Genomic DNA, 17,918 nt, shown 5'->3' with positions numbered 1-17,918 from the left:
TCCGGGGCCCAAGCTATGCCCTGAAACAAGCTGATGAGCAGGGAGGTGTGTTTTTTGTGAGCTGGGTGTTGTAAGGGGTGCCTGTGAGTCACACAGTGCTCGTAGTCACCGTTTTCCTCTTGCCACAGGCTGTGACTGAGGTGCTGGTGTGCGATTCCCCGCTCATTCAGCCGCGGCACCGCGTTCCTCGGCGTTCCTCACGAGTGCACTGTGGATGGACAAAGCTTATGGTGAAGACCATAAGAACAGGCTGTGGCAGTGGGACACAAGAGGCAGGAGCCCATGAGCCTCTTTGGGGTGAAAAAGAGAACTTGTATTTGGCAGGTCAGTGGTTGTTCTTGTGTGTTTCCTTTCACCTGTTTGGAGCTGTTGGTGGATTCTCTCCAGTGCAGGAAGGACCAAGGGGCAAGGCTGGAGCCAACCTTCCCCAGTGCCTGGGCTCTTGGGGAGCCCCAACAGCCAGGCACAGCTTTCCTGAGCCTTTTTGGGGGATTTGCTGGGAATTAAGTGTGGTGGAGGTGGCCATGCTTAGTGCACCAAGCAGGGAGGACCATGGAGCCTTTGCTGAGATCACAGAGACTTTGGTTCCTTCCAGGGCAGAGATGGGGGGCTGTGATGTGTGCAGCCATCACTGAATACTGAGCACCAAATATTGGCCAAATAAGCAGAGAACTGAGAATTTGGGGTAGCTGTGGGAGCTATATAGGTGTGTGGCATTGGTACAGGAGTGTTCTGTCCAGGCTGAAAGCAGGTGGGCTTTGTAGTATTGGAAGATTTTGTTTCTTCTTCCTGGATTATGTTTGTGCATTTTTGTTGCCTCTAACCGAAAAGCAAAGAGTCTGTGGGATGAACCCATGTCTGTGCTTTGGGAGAGGAGGGACACCTGCCCCAGGGTCCCTCTGGACTCCAGGGCTGGCACTGCAGGGGAGGAGGGAATCTCAGCCTGGTCACCTCTTTGATTGCTCATGGCCAGGCAGATCTGAGCAGTAAATCCTCTGGGCAAATGGCTTGTATGTTCAAGACCTCTCAGACAGATGCATATGAACTGGGTGGGATAAAATCTTCCTCCCCCAGCCCAGGGTTTCAGGTTGCAGCCTGGGCTGTGGGGCAGAGGCGGGATGTGACAGGGCTGCAGCCCCACGATCTGCAATCGCTGTTTCACAATGTCCTCGGATGTTGGGGCTGAGGTCCCCTCTGGGTTTTCCTGCATTGCCACAAAGGCGTGTGGACCTTTTCTTCACGCTGGCCATGTGGCAGCAAGGTGACAGTGCTGGTGGCTTTCCTGGCCACTTGGAATGGGTTTGTGACCATTGTCAGTGGACACTAGAGGCGTCAAGGACAATCCATGCCTAATGCAAGGAGTAGAAGTGTGGACTCTGCTGTCACCTTTCCCAGGTTGGACCAGATGATCTTTTGAGATCACTCCCAGCCCGGGCTGTTCCGGGATTCCCATCTGTGCTGTAATCTCTTGCAGTCTTATCTGTGAAGGAGGTTAACCCACGATTACCTCCTCACCACAGACACGTAAGCGAGACTCGTTCTGCCCCGCAGATGAAAGTTGTGAGAAGGCAGAGATGTCTGCAGTAGGTTTGGGGTGCCTTGGCCCCACTGCCTCTCCTGATTGAGTTGTGGACACGTGTGCCTCCTTTTCTTTGCCAAGGTTGGGAGGGACTGGGGAACAGAGGGAAGGTGACAGCCAGCAGAGTGGGGTGTGTTGTTGGCTTTGGGGTTGGCAGGGGTGACACCAGGCAGTAACAGGGTGGTGATTCACCAGGAGCACCTTGTCTGCACTGCAGCAGGAGCATGGCAGTGCTCCCTTCCTCACACTTCAGTAAGGACATTGTATACAATACTAACCTTCCTGCTTCTTCCCCTTTAGGAGATGAATTAAAATGCAGCACACCACGTGCACAGAGGACAGGATCTACCACGCACTGGAAAGATGTCTACACGGGCTTAGCAGAGATGCTGTCTCCAGCAGATGGGCTGGTAGGTGACCTGTTAACCATGAGCTTGTTCTGTGTGATCTGCTGACCTACCTGGGCACCTGGGTAAGAGAGAGCTGCTGGTGCTGCTGGGGGTTTGGAGGCCTTTTTCCCTTCCAGTGTTCCAAGTTATATGCGGGATCCAACCTAGTCAGTCTTCCCGGGCCTTTTGCTGTGGGAGGATGATGTTCCAAGACACTGAACAAGTCATGTTAGGTCTTACCTGTGTAAAGGCTCAGCAGAGAAGTCGTGCGTGTTGCCAGCTGTCCATGCGTGAGCAGAGGGAGGAGGAGTCTTTGCTCGTCACGGGGAAGGATTCCTTTGTGCAATCAGCCAACCTTGCTTTGATGCTCATAGACCCCAAACCCATGGCTGTGGTCTCTGCTACATTGTCAGAAGCAAGCACAGAGATATTGTTACTGACTTGATTTAAACCTGGGTCAGGCACTGTGGTGGCTGTAAAGAGGTGAACCATGTTCAGAGGGCTGCAAAGGGATTTGGGATGACGGTGGTGAGGGCAGAGCAGCAACGAGCAGAAGTAATTTTTGAATGTCATTTTGACCTTTCTTCCTCATACTCGTGTTTGTGAGATGCAATTAAATCACTCCTAAATCCTCTTACGGATGAAAGAATTGAAATGAATTTGAGGGGCTGTCAAATTCAGATTCCTTTTTGTCTTTGCAGTTCTTTCAACCCTTTCTGCTTTTCTTTTTAGCTCTAAGTCAACAAAGAGATGCAAATAGTGTCCCACCTGCTGCCAAATACCAGAGTAATCCCTTTTGCTGTGCCCATTTCCTCACACCCTCTGTAGCAGTGCCAGGTGATGCTGTAGCTGTAGCATCACCTGGGGTCTTGGTTTGTGCAGTTATGACCAAGACTCCTGTGTCCTTTTCATCTCCCCATGCTCTGGGAACCAGGCCCTGAGGTGTGACCTACATTCCTGGCTCCTGGAAGCGCGACCTCGCTCTTGGCACCGTGACAGCGCGTGTCCAAAGGAGTCCCATCTCGCCCAGCGAGTCATTGTGCTTTGCAGAACTCACCTCTTCCTGTAATTACGATTAATCAATTCCTGTGTCACTCACAAGCTCCTAATCCCAGCCCCTCAGAGCTGGTGTTTGAGTTAGGGAAGCCTTTAAACAGCGACTTTGTAATTTTTCCGGCTCATTAGCGAAGACCAGACTGTACAGGGCAGGGACTGGGGGTGGTGGGCTCTGCTGGAGGCAGCTGTGCTGCCCAGGGAGTCCTCGTTCCTAATGATTTCCCCCCATCTCTCCGCCTGCTGTTCTCAGTCCTCTTCATGTGGGTTTCGTGGGGTTTGGCAGAATGACCTGGCATTCCTGGGAGAGTCTCAGGCATGTTACACATCAGAAAGTCCCCTTTCATCCAAGGATTTGTGCTCTTGCCAGCACTCTCCAGCGTGACCAGCGCTCCCCGTTTCCGCTCCGGCGCTGGGTGGGTGTTAATGGCTCTGCTGTGCCCTGGCCCAGGTTCTGCTGCTGGGGAGCCCCCAGGGCAACCCCTCCAGTGCCTTCCCATGGGGGCTGTCCCTCATTTTAACGTGCTGCCCTTTCACATCCTACCCCTTTGCAGTTGGAGTAGGAAGTATTTGCAGTAACATGTACGATATAGGGAAAACAGAGCACGGTGCACCCACACCCCATAGCAGGGCATCCTATTGCTTCTCAAAAACAGAGCAGAAATGTTTTCACATCCTTCTGCCTTCCCCATGTTATAAGCAACAGTTTCATTATCCCTGTTCTATGTCAGATCCAGACTGTTATTTGTGGCAGGGTTGTTCCTCATGTAGTCAGTGAACACTTCTGTCTTGTTCTTAGCTGGGCCGTAACCTTCTCCTCTTTCATTTTTAACTTCTTGCGTCACTTCTGTTTCCCAATTTATTTGCTTTCCCCTCCTTTTTCCCGTTTCCGTACACCAAAATAGCGCACACCACATTGCAGCTCTTTGGGCTTAGGTCTTGCTAGGGTTTTGTTCATTTTTAAATTATTTAATGGTTTATCTGAAAATTCTATAGGAGGTTGCCCCAGAGTGGGTGAGTAATTGTTTCCAAGGCGTTGTTTCCCCCCTGTGTGACTGAGTAGCTGAGGTGTGTGAAGTCAGCAAAGAGGAGAAGTTGTGAGTCTTTGGCCATCCCAGATTTATACTCTGGGTGAGCCCATGACCAGGTCTGGGGTCTAAATAGAAGATCTTTCTGTAGAGTTTATTGGAAGGACCAAATTAAAATGAGTTGTCTGTGACTCATAAAAATCCCTGTTAGAAAAGTGCTTGGAAGGACAACCCCCTTTTCCTCATGGAGACTCCATTCAGGGTTTGCCTGGTTCGTGTTGCTGGAGAAAGACCGTTGTCAAATTAGAGTGTGATAAAGGAAGAAACATATTTTACTTCTTGCTGGTGAGCAGAGAAACAGGGAGCTTTTGGTGAAGGAAAGCCCTGGTCTTGGGTCTGGCTGCTGGCACTGCTGGGAATGCCATGCTGGAAATCAGAGGTGGGAGAGAGGCCAGAGGATTGTGGTGGATGGGAGTTGCTGAAAAGTCTGGAGGGCAGCCCAGTGCCTGGAAGGAGCACCGGGATCTGCTGGGAAGGAGCTGTTGTGTATCTACCACAGGGCTCCACATGGGTCAGAGGGGATGATGGATGCTGGTGAGGGAGAGTGGAAGAAGGTCACTAGTGAACTGGACAGTGTCTCATGTGGTGCCCAGAAATTCAGTGTGCTCAGCTTTAAAAAAGAGAAACTTAAGATCCTGTTCCATTGCATCTAAATACCCCCTCATGGGGAAGGACCAGTCTGGTGTGGGGCTCCTCCAGCTTTGTTACTGAGTGGTGAAATGCAGTGTCTGAAATACTTCCAGCTCGGGGTGCAGAATTATGGTTACTGGTTACTAAACCTGGCAAACTTTAACCTTTGAGCTGATTTCTCCAGGCTTGTCATGGTTTTTCTTGCCAAAATCACTGCCCAGGGTGGAAGTGCTTGGAGTGGCTCCAGCCCTGGGGGGTGCCCCTGTACCCTGCTGCTGGATATCCATATTCCATATCTAAGCAGCTGCTGTGGGTTGGATTGATGTGCAGTGCAGGATGTATCCCAAGGGGATGCTGTGGCTGCGAGGCTTGGACTGTCCCCTGTCCTTTGGGCACCTCCTGCCCCTCCTTACAAACTGCTGGGAGTCGGCCCTCCCTCTGGGCAGTCCCTTGGAGGAGCCACCTTCTTCTGGGGAAGGACATAGGGGAAATGGTGGGAGAGGGTCTGGGAGAGGGAGGGAATGGAACTGTTTGCTTTTCACCCCTCCGTCTGTGTCACTTTGGACAGCACCAGCACCCGATGCCCAGCCCAGGCACCGTGGGCAGCTTGGGCATGATGTGGTATTTCTGCTTCATTTCTCTCCTTTTCTGACTTGACGGTTGCCCACTACAAAGAGCAGCGGAGGGGAAATGCCACCCCCTCCACGAGGCCAGGAAGGAGCTACTCTGGGAGGAGGAGGAGGAGGAGGAGGAAGAGGGCATCTCGGTGCACTTCTCAGAAAAGAAATGGCAAAGCCTCATCCTTCCGAGGCCGCCCACGGGGCCGCTGCTGCCCGGGCTGTTGGCACCGATAGCGATCAAAGCGTGAGCAGGTGCTGTGCCCAGGCTCCCTCCTGGCACCAGGGGCTCAATGCAGCCCCTGCCCAGCACCCCATCCCTGCTTGGCAGCTTTACTGTGGTCTTTGCTCTCCCAAAGGGAGGTTTTCCTTTGGGTCTGTGTCACGCTGGGCTCAGTGGAATCGTGCTCTGTTGGATGCTGGGATAAGCACAGCTTAGTCCTGCTTTTGCTGCTGCTCCATGTGCTGCAGCCCCAGGTTCTCCCAGCTGGGGACATGATGTGTTCTGGGCTGCCTGTATTGCTGGCAGATAAATCTGACTCATTTTCCATGTTTTAAGAAAAAAATAAATAGTGCTGGGTCACTGGTTTAGTGAAGCAAAACCGGATGGATGAGCATGAGGGCAGGGTGGATGTCAGCAGTTTTTTAGCTGTGGGGCTTCCCGTTGCCCTGCTGGGAGGTCTCCTGTGCCTCTTGAGACAAATTCATTGGATTTAGGGGCTGGAAGGTAGAGTTCAGGCTTGTGCTGCCTGTACTAAGGGCATCTGTAATGCTGATCTGAACACCTCTGGAGCCGGTCTCAAAGGACTGCTCTCCTTTGAGGCCTTGAGGGATTTGTGAGCATGATTTTACTTCCCACTTCCCTCAGCCAAGAGGCTCCTTTCTCTGCAAACCCTGCCTTGCCATGGGCTTGGGTGGGTGAGGTGAAGTGTTTCCCTCCAAAACAGAACTTCCTGGACCTGGCACAGCTCAACAGACTGGGGGTGATAGGGAGCTCAGCCCCTGCTTGCAGTGATGGCAGGGAGCATCCCTGCACTCACCTTGGGGACTGTCCAGGGCATCCCTGACTTTGCACCCTCCACACAGACTCGGGGCCTCCCTTGCATCTCCTAGTGAAAAATGTTTTTTGGTAATTAAAGAGCAAGTGCAAAATTCAGGGGAAAGCCTGGTTCCAGTTTCCCACGTGCCCTCGGTGCACATCTACCCTTGTCCATCCCGGGACGGGGAGGGTGCCCAGCATGTTCTGGTGCTGCTGGGTTTGAGCACACCTGGCACAGTGGAATGGACACAGCTTGTCTTTGTGCTGCTGCTCTGGCCTGGTGTAAAACATCACTGCTGAGTTGTCCCTGTGGTTGTTGTGCCTGGTCCTTTGTGGTGACACAGTTCAGTGTTGCAGCAGAGCAGCAGTGTAACATCTCCTGGGGCGTATTGAGGTGAGGGATGGCTGCAAATAAACCTGCCTGGAAACTTTCTCACCTGGCTGCAGCCTCTCCCTGGCCTGGGAATAAGCCCAGTGCTGCTCTGCAGTTCATGAAGTCCCCGGGTGCCATTCCCACACACAGCCTCAGCTGTGTCCCACAGGGACACAGGACATCTGCAGAGGGACAGAGAGAACTTCTTACTGCTGTTAAAGTTACCTTGGGCTTTTGTGCCTAACCTGTGCACATTAAGAGCACCACCTTCCCTGCCCAATAATCTTTGGTCTGGGTGCAGGGGATGTGGTTGCAGGGACTTACTCTGTTCCCAGTGGTGGGAAAGTGGGTGGTTGTGACCTGCACTGTGAGAGGAGAGAAGGGAATTCCCACCCAGATCTGGACCCCTGTCCTGACTGATGCCTGGCAGTGCTGGACACTTTGCTTTGCTGTGTGGTCTTTGTTTATTGTGTGCAGGATTTCCGAGCTGCATTTTGTGCTTGAGACTATTTTTGCAAGGGTACAGCTGTTTTGGTGTGTCTCTGGTTAATGCAGCTGTGCCAGATTTAGGAGCTTGGATCCTGGCAGCCTGCTGCTTCCCAGCACCGAGTAGCTTAATCCCAGAGCCTTGTTATGTCCATGAGTTAAACAGAAATTTGATTATAGCGATATCATTCAAATATACCTGATTGTATCCTGGAGCTTCAGCTCATAGCTCCTGTAAAGACCCAAAAATGGGTGAGAAGACCTCAGGTCTGAATCACAGAATATGCTGATTTGGAAGGGACCCACAAGGATTGAGTCCAGCTCCTGGCCCTGTGCAGGACACCCCAACAATCTTGTCCAAACACTCCTTGAGCTTTGGGAGCCTTTGAGCCATGACCACTGCCCTGAGGAGCCTGTTCAGTGCCCAGCCACCCTGTGGGGGAAGAACCTTTTCCTAATACCCAGCCTAACACTGCCCAGACACAGCTCCAGCTACTCCCTCTTATGTTTGTTCCTTTATGCTATGTTTGTAAGATGCCTCCATTGAGCTTTGCCCTTGCCCCTGCCCCCTGCCCATCTTCCCAACCTCTGCACAGTGGGTTTGCCCCAGTTTCCCCCAGGGGAAGTAGCCCAGTGCCTCTCCCTCTGCCCCATTCAGCACAAATGATGCTGTGAGCCGCTGCCACCGCAGTTTCCTCCTCCCTCACTACAAGTGAGAGGAAGGAAAGAGCCCACGTCGTGCTGGGCTGTTGGTGTTTGTGGTTATGGTTGTGCAGGATGCAGTGTTCTCCTCGCTGGGAGATGCTCCCCATGGCCAGGCTTTGCCCTTGGCAGTGTAGCAGGGCCAGAGTCTCACAGGTGAAACAATCATGGAATGGTTTGGGTTGGGAGGGACCTTAAAGCTCATCTCATTCCACTCCCTGCCATGGACAGGGACACCTTCGCTATCCCAGGTTGCTCCAAGCCCTGTCCAACCTGGTTTTGGAAACTCCAGGGATGGGGCAACCACAGCTTCTCTGGGCAACCTGTGCCAGGGCCTCACCATCCTCACAGGGAAGAATTTCTTCCCAGTATCCCATCTAACCCTGCCCTCTGGCAGTGGGAAGCTATTCCCCTTGTCCTGTTGCTTCAGGCCCTTGTCCCAAGTCCCTCTCCAGCTCTCTTGGAGCCCCTTTAGGCACTGGAAGGGTCTCTAAGATAAGTAATCCTCCCAGCTGGAGCAGGAGGGGTTTTTTCAAGGCACCACGTGAGCCCAGAGACTTCTTGCTGAGGTCAGCAAAGCTCCCAGCAGCTCTGACCACTTCTGCTGGGCCAGTTGCTTACTTGACTATCTCCCAGGTGCAGGAGCTTTCCCTGGAGGATCCCACACTCTGGGACAATATTGACTTATTTGGGCAACCTGCTGGAGTCATCCCAGCTGATCTGTGGCTTTGTGGCATCCGCTGGTTTATGGAAGTGGCTCAAAGGAAAACTGGAGCATTGCTGAATTCCTGGGTCAGTGGGGCTGTTCCCTCACTGACAAGACACCACAGTATCTTGGTGGGTGTCAGCAAACCCAGTAAGATACTGCGAGTAGCGGAGGCAAATTAGAAAGTGCATCTGAGCTGCTTGGAAACTTTCCAGAGGGATCTTTCCTCCACTGGAAAATGTTGATTCATTGAAAGTAAAAAGTTGTGTGGCAGCCCAGGGGATTTCCCCGGGGGAAGTCTCCTGCCCTGTTAATTCAGCTACAAGCCTGGCATAAAGCCACAGAAATAGTGCATGTCCTGGTGAGCAAACACTTGTCTACAAGTCTGGTTTTGCAACCTCAGCACTAGTTTTGCTTGTCTTGACATTGGTCTTCTCCCACTGGGCCATGTCACCCTCTCCCCTGGTTTAAATTGCTCTTGCTTAGCACCTAGAAGATGTGTAAAGATATTTTTATGACATGTCTGTGTTTGATGAATCTGTAGCCTCTGCAGTTGGGAATAATGTTTGAGAGCCAGACAATGTGATCTGTAGGTTTGTGCTGAACTGCTGTCCCGTGCCAGCTTGTTGTGTTCTCTTCCCTGCTCCAGCTTGGGTTGGTGTTTATGTCCTGTGCCACTTAATAGACCGTGTGAGTGAAATCTGTCTGATTTATTTTTCCTCTCTGATTTTTAGCACCTCTTCTCTGCAGTGAGAGATGCTCTCTTAGTCTTGCTTTCTCTTTTAAACTGGGAGAGCCCCAGTTCCAGCACCCCCTGAACTGTGCCATGGGCTGCAGGTGAGCTGTGTAGTGTCCACCCTGCGTCCCCTTCTGCTGGAAAAATCCACAGCAATGCAGGATGGGGGAGATGCCAATGTGGGCCTTTCCCAGGTATTTGTTAGGCTGTTTGCTTGAAGTTTCCCCATAATGTTTCTCCCTGGGGCTGTGTGGGGTACCCAGGTCCCTGGGAAGGAGGAAGGAGGGGAGCAGGGGGTGCTGCTCCCTCCTTGCTCTGCAGATCCTGGACTGCCGGCAGCCAGCAAGCACCTCCTCCTCCCCTGGGACGCGGGGCTGGGATGAATGGAGGCAGCCTGACAGCCTTCACACAGATTATTTCCTCTAAAGACCTCTGGGAGGTGGCCCTGACCGCTGAGAAGAACGTCGGGAAACACCTTGGGCCATTGTCACCAGTCAGATCCCAGCAGATGTCTGGGGGAAGGAGGTCGGGGGGGTTTCAATCCACTGGGGTGAAGGACCCACCATCCCTCTGCATGGCAATTCTCTTCTTTCACTCTGCCTAATCTTCTGGTGGGGTTTTAAGAGATTTAATGAAAATTTGAAGGTGCCAAGAGATGGACTAAATGCTGGGCAGGCTTGACAGCAGTGCAGATTCATATCTGCTGACTGCCGTGGTGCTGCTGTGTTGGTGCATCTCCAGGGCCCGGGGAAGCTGGACGGGTGTGATGCAGCTGGAGGGGATTGAATGTCTGCTGACAGGAAGCTGAATTTGGCAAGCTTTGAGTGAGTTTATAGTTGGGATTGTGCATCTGGGGCATTTGAACCAGGGGGCAGCAGGGCAAGGGGTCGCACTGGTGGGTTGTCTGTGCCTGGGCAGAGGGAACGTGGGTTCCACCCATGCCAGGCACATCCCTCTGGCCTCTGCACATGCACATGGCAACTCTGGCATGTCAGCTACCCTGCTGGCACCTGGGGAGAGGCATCCAGCCAGGCTGGATGTGTTGGGTTGTGAGAACACACAGGTGCTCAGGTACGGGGGGTGCTGCTGAGACGAGCACCGTTGTTTGAGGTCAGGTCTGTCTAGAACCAGGGCGTGAGGTTTTTTCTTCTGCTGTAATCTGATGCCTGTGGTCAACACCTTCCTCTCTGACCCCTTCCCATTGTTCCTCCCTCTTGGGACCTCCTTGAATGGGGGCTGTGACAGTGGCTCTGTGTCCCCCACAGCAGGGCTGTGCCTGAACTGCTGGAGCCTGCAGGAGCTGGTGAGCCGAGATGCTGGCAACTACCTCATCCTCGTGGAGAAGATCCTTGGCAAGACCAAAGAGGTGAGTTTGGGGGGGCTGTCAGGGAGGGCTGTGGGCTTTGAGACATGGTCAGCTCTGTGGTTTGCCCAAAATGGAGTTTTGCTGAGCTTGGGGGTGATTTTGGGTTTTGGTAAAGTGTTACTGGAGCCCCAGGGCTTGGGGTCAGGTGGTGCTATGTCAGCAGGTACAGAACTCTACTGGGAATAATGCTGTGTCTCCCACATGAGAACTACAAGGGAAAAGCCCAGCTATGATATCTGTTCTTTGGGTAGCACTGCAGATCCACAGGGGTGGGTTTTGACTCCCCAAAGTGCTGCTCGGGGCACCATGGGGCTGCATGGGTGGAGCCAGCCTTCCCCAGGCCTTCCCCAGCCATCAGCTGGGAGCTGCTGGTCCAGAGCAGAGCAAATTGAAAAGTTCCTGTTGTTTTGGATGGAAACTTCTCTGTATCCCTGCCGGGCCTTCTGTGGAGCTGTGACACTGAGGACCACGGATGGGGTTTGCAGCCCAGCAGGTGACAGTGGGGTGAGGCACAGCAGGGAGGTGAAGTGGCAGTGGGGCCAATCTGTTGACCTGCTGTGGTCCCATCATGTGCCAGAGAACCTCAAGGCATTGCTGGCTGAGCAGGGTCATCCCAGACTGTGGCAGGGAAGGCCTTGGAGGAATCCCTTGATGTGGCAGGAAACAGTGATGTGTTTCCTAAATCCCCAGCACTGGGATTCATGTGATGGGGTAAATGCTGCCTTTCATTTTTTGGGGAAGAAAGGCTGCAGAGCTGATAGCAGTTAAGTTTAGCACAGTTTGGTTACATTCATTTACGTATTTTTGTAATGGTTGGAATTGATCTTGTTGCAGAGAGTGGTTTGTTACATTAGGGTTTATTGTAGGGGTTTATTGCACTTTGTGCTGTGCTCATGAACGAGGGGAGACTGTCTGCAAGTGTATCCTTGAGCTATCTCTGTGTCCCTCAGTGAAAGAGTTCTGCTGGGTATTCCCTGGCAAAGCCTGGGATGGAAATACATGGATTTCACTGTGCTGATGAGCTTTGCAAGCTGTTTGCAGAGGCTGGGCTGCCTCCTTGCCTCTCCTGGCTGCCTGCCTTGAGGCACTTCCATGGAATTTCATGCAAGGATCAGGAACATCAAAGGGCTGGGAGCTTGGCCAGATCTGAGCAAAGGCAGAGCAGGAGGTTGTGCTTATCTCTCTGTCCCATTGGTGTGGATTAGTGGGGCTTTAGGGGTTGTTTTCCTGTCGGGATGAGGGAATTTGCTGGGCACAGTGGTGTGGTGGTGCAGGTTGGGTTCTTGGCTGCACTGCTGGGGAGTCCCCTGGTACCTCCAAGGATACTTTTGGGTGGTGCTCATGGCAAACAGCCCAGCTCATCCTCCCGCCCTCGGGCTGTTTCCTACAGGTGCAGGACAAGTGTGACTACGACCTGGTGACACCCCTGGCTCTGCTCTTCTACTCCGCCGTCCTCTCTGTAAGTGCTGAGGCTGCTGCATGGAGCTGGATCCCAGCCCCAGGGAGGCCATGGAGCCACATGGAGCAGTCACTGAAATCAGGGTGGCTTTGTCTGAAACACCACAGCCTGCTTTGATCAGTTCATCTCACAAAAAGATTCTGTACGAGTCTATAGGGATCAGGATCAAACAACCATTGCACAAGCTGAGTAAAAAAAAAAAAGAGCTTCAGGATGTTTAAGCTATTTCTTAAAGGGTGGGCTAATCAGAAAGGGAGATGGACAATATCTCTGTGCAGAGGAGGGAAATTTTTTCATTACCCTTTATACTTGTGCAAAATACATTGGCAGTGTGAATGAAAAGAAGGAGTGGAGCCTTCACAGGAAGTACTTTTTTTATTATTATTATTACTAGCACAATGCATCATTATCTCAAGGAAATCATTGCTGCCAGATCCTGCAAAAGCACAGGCTGTAATGCAATTCATCTGTATGTGTCTGTGGTGGTTAAAAAGGAATTTATATATAGGCTTTGGCACGTGAGCCACAGCCGGGAGGTTGGGAAGGTGCAGAGCGGAAGGAGCTTTCTTGGAACTGTGCCCAGTGGGGATCCTTCGACCTTTCCTTGGGAGAAGATGGGGTGTCACAGGGTGAACCTCTGCTTTGCTTCTCCTCCTCCCACTTCCAGCCTAACCCCTCGAGTTTTTACACAGCACTTGCAGTTTGTGTCCTTGCTCCCTTTCTGACCGTGTCTCCCTGTCCCCCGCAGGCTCCTCACTTCCCGCCGGGCTCCGACCTGCTCCTGAAAGCTGCCAGTGTGTACCACAGCTTCCTGACCTGGCCTGTGCCCTACTGTGACATCTTCCGTGAGCTGCTCACCTTCATCAGCAATGAGCTGAGGGCCCCTGGTGAGCGCTCCTGCCCTGCACGTGCTGCTGCCAGTGCTTCCCCAAAAATACCCCCTGCCTGCACTGCCCGTGTTTGCTCCCCTGGTGTTGCTGTCTCGTTCCCCACTTGCTTCATGAATCCTGTGAGCGTGGTATCCACAGTTTCCTTGGGCATCCCAAACCTCAGTTTTCCCTGGAGGTGAGGACTCTGCCCTGCATCCTTGAGATGTGGTCCAGCACAGGGTGAGACCAGACTCCCCTGGAGGAGCAGGGCAGGGTGGTGGTTTTGGTGGCTGCCAAGGTGGTGGGAGCATCCTGGGGACTCCCAGCTCAGGGAATTAGCAAAATGGGTAACTATTTCCTGGCTGCCTTTCAGTCTGATGGGTCTTTTCCATGGCAGAGCATGTGCTGGCTGCTCCCTCCCATCCTTGGCCTTTGTTTGAGATGCTCAGTGGTGCAACTGGGATGATAACAGTGAGTCCATTCACTGGCATCAAGGTGGCTGGAGCCTCTGGGCCTGCCCTTGCGTGGAGATTTCCATAGGGCTGAGGGACTCCCTGGCTCGTTCTTTACAGCCCAGACACTACCTTGTGATACAGCTCTGGCCACATCCAGCAGCAGCAGCAGCAGTGCTCCCCTTAATTAAGGACTCCTCCTAGATGTCCTGTTGTTCCCAATGGAGCAGCTCTTCCAATTATTTCTAAAAGGCCCTTTTTCCTAATCTCCCAGTCTTTTGGTGGCTTTTGAAGAGCTGTTATCACACAGAGCAGATTCCAGCCCGTGTTTAATCCTGTGCAGGGCCATGGCAGCAAGACTGACTCTGAGAAGGGTTTGAGAGGCCTTGGAGGGGAATGTGGGCTGTGGCTGAGGCTGGGGGTGCTCCCCACCTCCTCAGACTGGGAAGCTGCTTCAGAGAGCCCTGGTGAGGATGTGAAATGCAGGGGTCTCTGTCATGGCAGCAGCATTGTGTGAGATGGAAGCTTTTAGATCTAGGTGGGATGAAATGTGCTTTCAAAGGAACAAAAGGATGAAAAAACCCCCAAACCCTGTGCATTGTGAGTGCTGGAATGGCTGCTTTACCCCCAGCATAAATGGCCATGGCCACCAGGCAGGGTCTGGCTGAGTCAGGGCTGTTTTACACACTGCTGGAAAGCTCCAGTGCTGGGGAGGGGGGACTGGTACACCCTGCTCTTGTGCCATCACCACCATCACTGGTGCCCAGTGCTGTGTGAGCTTTGGTCCAAAAACTTTCCCCTCCTGTGAGCATAATGGATCCCCCCAGCCCTGCCCAAGATGCCATGTGGGAGGCATTGGCTGCAGTGGCTGGGGAGCCCAGTGCTGCCCCTCACCATGGCCTCTCCCCTCAGCTGGACCCAGAGCCAGCAAGAGCATGTCCTGTCCTGGTAAGCTGGCCAGGGCCTTACATGCTCTTCCAGGCTTGTTGCATGGCCTCTGTGACCTGCTGTGAGGCTGAAGTAAAAGCTTTTTATTGAGATGAGGGTAAATATTAACTGAGAACAAGCTGTTGTCAATATTTGCCAAGAATGCAATAGCTTTGATCTGCTCACTGGGGCTGGTGCCTCTGCAAGAAGGGTGAATGCTGCTGTCATCAGGGGGCCTGTGTGATCAAGCTGAGCCCCCCTGGGTGCTGCTCCCAGGCTGCTGAGCTGGGTTGGGATGTGGCTGCCTGCACTGATAAGGGGGCAGGATCTTGTTGATGCCATAAGATCTTTCCCAAGATGTGCCCCAATCCTGCTGTTTGGGGGAGACACTGGCTTTGCTGTTCCCACCCAGTGCAGATCCATCTGATGTCACCTGGTTTGGGTTCCCAATGGCATCCTGGGGACAATCCCAGGGAGGCATCCAGGGCTGTGGCTGCCCACACCAGCCTCTCTCCTACTGGGGCCAGTCTGGGCTCCACCTGTGGGAGGGAAGGTGGCAGTGACCTCTTGTCCATAAGTGACATCAAGGACCTGGGGTGCTAAAGCAAGTAGGAAAAGCTGCTAAATATCCGTGGAATTCCCATCCCACATCAGCAATGGAGCAGAAGGGACCAGAGGTGGAGCAGTTCTCCTGTCTCATCCATTGTTTTCCCATCACTCTGGGCTTTTACCCTTTACCTCCCAAGCTTCCTTGTTCCTGGGCTGGTCCCTTTACACTGTGGCTGTGTCTTGTCTCTGTGAGGACTTCTGGTGGGGCCATTCCCATTCCAAGCAGCAACTCAACCATGTCTGCACTACATTGAGAGGCAAAGTCAATGTGCTATTGAGGCAGAACAGTCTGCAGTGGTTCCATTCCTCATGTCCTGTGCTCTCTCCCCAGGGATCACTTTCCAGAGGCTGGTGAGGACAGAGCAGGGGCTGCCTGTGAAGAACTACCAGAGCTCCACTGTGTGAGTGTGGCCATGGGCACTGCTGGTCCCCTCTGTGGCACCCCCACGCTCTGACAATGAGCAGCATCTCAAAGGGGTCGTGGTGGGTGCTGGGGAGAAGGGCTGGATAGGTGGGCTGAGCTGTGGGAAGGGATGAGGAGAGTGGCTGTGGCATTTCCACAGCCGTGGGACTAGGTCTGTGGGCTCCCCAAGCCAGTTGTCCTGCAGGACTGCTTAACTCTAGGGCTGCAGATCTGAGTGACAACAGCTGGGGAAGGCAAAGTCTCCTCCACAGGGAGCTGCTGGTCTCAGCACACATTGGAGAACAGCTGGGAAATGCTGTGATCTGTGAGTTTGGGAGCCACCACCCCAACAGAGGTCAGAAGCAAGTCCATCCCAGTCCCAGTGCAGCGCTGAAGGAAAGCCTTGCAGCTCTGAGCACAAGTCAGACTTTGCTCCTTGTTTGAGGGCTGAACCTTTTTCCCTACCAGGGCACCTCATTTGTAAATAGGGAAACAAGCCTGGGTGGTGTCTGCTGTCCTGGCTCAGCCCCAGCCCCAGGGACAGTCCTTTAGGCACAGCCACTCTGTGCAGGAGTGTCCTTCTCTTTTGTCTTGTCCACTCGTGCCGTGCAGCCCTGGATCTGCACCCTTATCTCACCCAGCAGCATTGGTGTATTGGTTGTATTTTCATAAAGAGCCCTGAAAACCCGACACAGGTCATAGAATCCCAAAAATATCCTGTGTTGGAAGGGACCCACAAAGATCATCAAGTCCAGTTCCTGAACTCTGGGCTTACTGGAAGCTCGTGCCCGTTGCCTGAGCTTTCTAGATCCAAGCACACCCCAGCACATCCTTAATTCAGAGCCAGTTTTGCTCAGTGGACACTGAGTGCTGTTGCCCGTGTACAGAAGCACGTGCTGTCTGGGCTCCAGGTTTGGGAATTCAAAGCCTGTGGATGTTCATGTTGTGGTCTGGAGCAAAAATGCAGCTGACGAATGTGGCTCTTCTCCTTAAAGCTTCTTCTCTGACCTGCATCTTGGAGGAGAAAGATAGTTTGGGGGCCACTCTCATGTCTCATTTCATCCCATGTCCACTTAGGGCAACTGGCTGCTGGGCTGGAGCCCTGGCTGGGGTTCACCACCAGTGTCCAAGCCTGGCCTAACTGGTGTCCCCTTGTCCCCAGGACGGTGCTGCTGCTCAACCGCTCCGAGGTGCAGAGCGAGTTCCTCTCCATCGCTGAGAAGCTGAGTGCCAGTGAGCACCCCCAGCACGCCACGCTCGTCCTGCTCCTCGAGCACCTCTACCAGGCCAACTTTGGCACCTGCTGCGACCTGGACAGCCTGCACCACCTCCTGAAGGTAGGCTGGGACAGCCTGGGCTTTGGGGATGCCACTGAGAACGGTTTCGTGCAGTTGGCTGCTGGATTTCCTGACCAAAATAGTACATAATTGGCAAAAGAAAAGAAGTTTTGATAACACTTCTTGTAGGAGAGATACGTGTCTTTCACTTCTCAGGTCAGACCTGAGGTCTGCGCTTGGGTTTTGTGAAGTGTGCGTGGCGGGGTCACTTGCCTTTTACCCTGTTCCTCCTTTCTCCATCCCTAAGGGTAGAGAGGAATGGCCCCCAGATTTGAAGTGTAGCAAAAGCATTTGTTTGACCAGAGAAATGCTTGGAGGAGAGGCAAAAAATTTTGAAGAAAACCCCTTGGGTGTTTTCAAACATGCTTTTATTTTCTTCACTAAAGTTTTGGGCGACTTGAAAGGGGGTAGAGGGCGGTCGAGGGAGAGAGTTCCCCAGTTCGTGATCCTGCCCAAGGACCTGTGTGTTGCCTGTGTGGAGGGAACCCCTCAGTCTCTCACCTTGGCTCTGCTCCCTCAGTCCAAGACACTGGAAGAGCTGTCGGAGATCTACTCCAGTGCCGCCGACGCGCAGGAGATTGCGGCAGCCAGCAGCGACCCCGGGCTGGCCCGGGAGCGGCTCCAGGCTGTGCTCAGGGACATCGCTGGGGCCGCCTCCTTTCCTGCCATCACGGGTGAGAAACCCCCCAGGCCCCTCTTTTCTCCAGGGTGTTCTGCAGGCTCAGCCCCTGCAGCAGCAGCAGTGAACATTTTGCACAAAGTTTCGACTGAGCGAAAAAACTGCAACAAAAAAAGCACCAACCCAGGTCCTGCTCCGTAACCACACAATGAGCCAGAAAGGGTTTCATTAGAACAGCAACAAAACAAACTGTCCAGCCTGTATGGGTGAGATGAAAACATTAAATCAGAAACTGCTGGTAGCTGTGATGTCTGATGGCTCTTAGGGGTGTGAAATGTCCCGTCATCCCCTTTGCATGTGACTGGCATCGTTGGTGTTCAGCATGACTTGGGCTGCCCAAAATGTGTGCATGGGGGGGGTGGCATCTCCCACTGGCCAGGAGAAGCTGGCAGGGATGGTGTTGGGGGTCCTTGGAAACT

At 53.1% G+C, this 17,918-nt stretch overlaps 1 protein-coding gene across 1 annotated transcript in view; it reads left to right on the top strand.

Annotated features, from left to right (window-relative positions):
• Positions 1 to 239: 239 nt before the first annotated feature.
• PIK3R5 (phosphoinositide-3-kinase regulatory subunit 5) overlaps positions 240 to 17,918 on the top strand; it is a 29,657-nt gene continuing 11,978 nt past the window's right edge. Inside the window, exons 1-8 of the mRNA XM_027664133.1 lie at positions 240 to 324; positions 1,880 to 1,989; positions 10,664 to 10,764; positions 12,155 to 12,223; positions 12,972 to 13,110; positions 15,412 to 15,481; positions 16,646 to 16,820; positions 17,341 to 17,494. Coding sequence (XP_027519934.1) covers positions 1,893 to 1,989; positions 10,664 to 10,764; positions 12,155 to 12,223; positions 12,972 to 13,110; positions 15,412 to 15,481; positions 16,646 to 16,820; positions 17,341 to 17,494 — 805 coding nt within the window. The 5' untranslated portion in view covers positions 240 to 324; positions 1,880 to 1,892. The remainder of the gene's footprint in view (positions 325 to 1,879; positions 1,990 to 10,663; positions 10,765 to 12,154; positions 12,224 to 12,971; positions 13,111 to 15,411; positions 15,482 to 16,645; positions 16,821 to 17,340; positions 17,495 to 17,918) is intronic.

This window comes from Corapipo altera, unplaced genomic scaffold (genome assembly GCF_003945725.1).
Source record: "Corapipo altera isolate COAL_440 unplaced genomic scaffold, ASM394572v1 122, whole genome shotgun sequence".
In the NCBI taxonomy this organism is placed as follows: Eukaryota; Metazoa; Chordata; class Aves; order Passeriformes; family Pipridae; genus Corapipo; species Corapipo altera.
The sequence above is the reverse complement of the archived record's forward strand: the minus strand, read 5'-3'. Positions and strand labels throughout refer to the sequence as shown.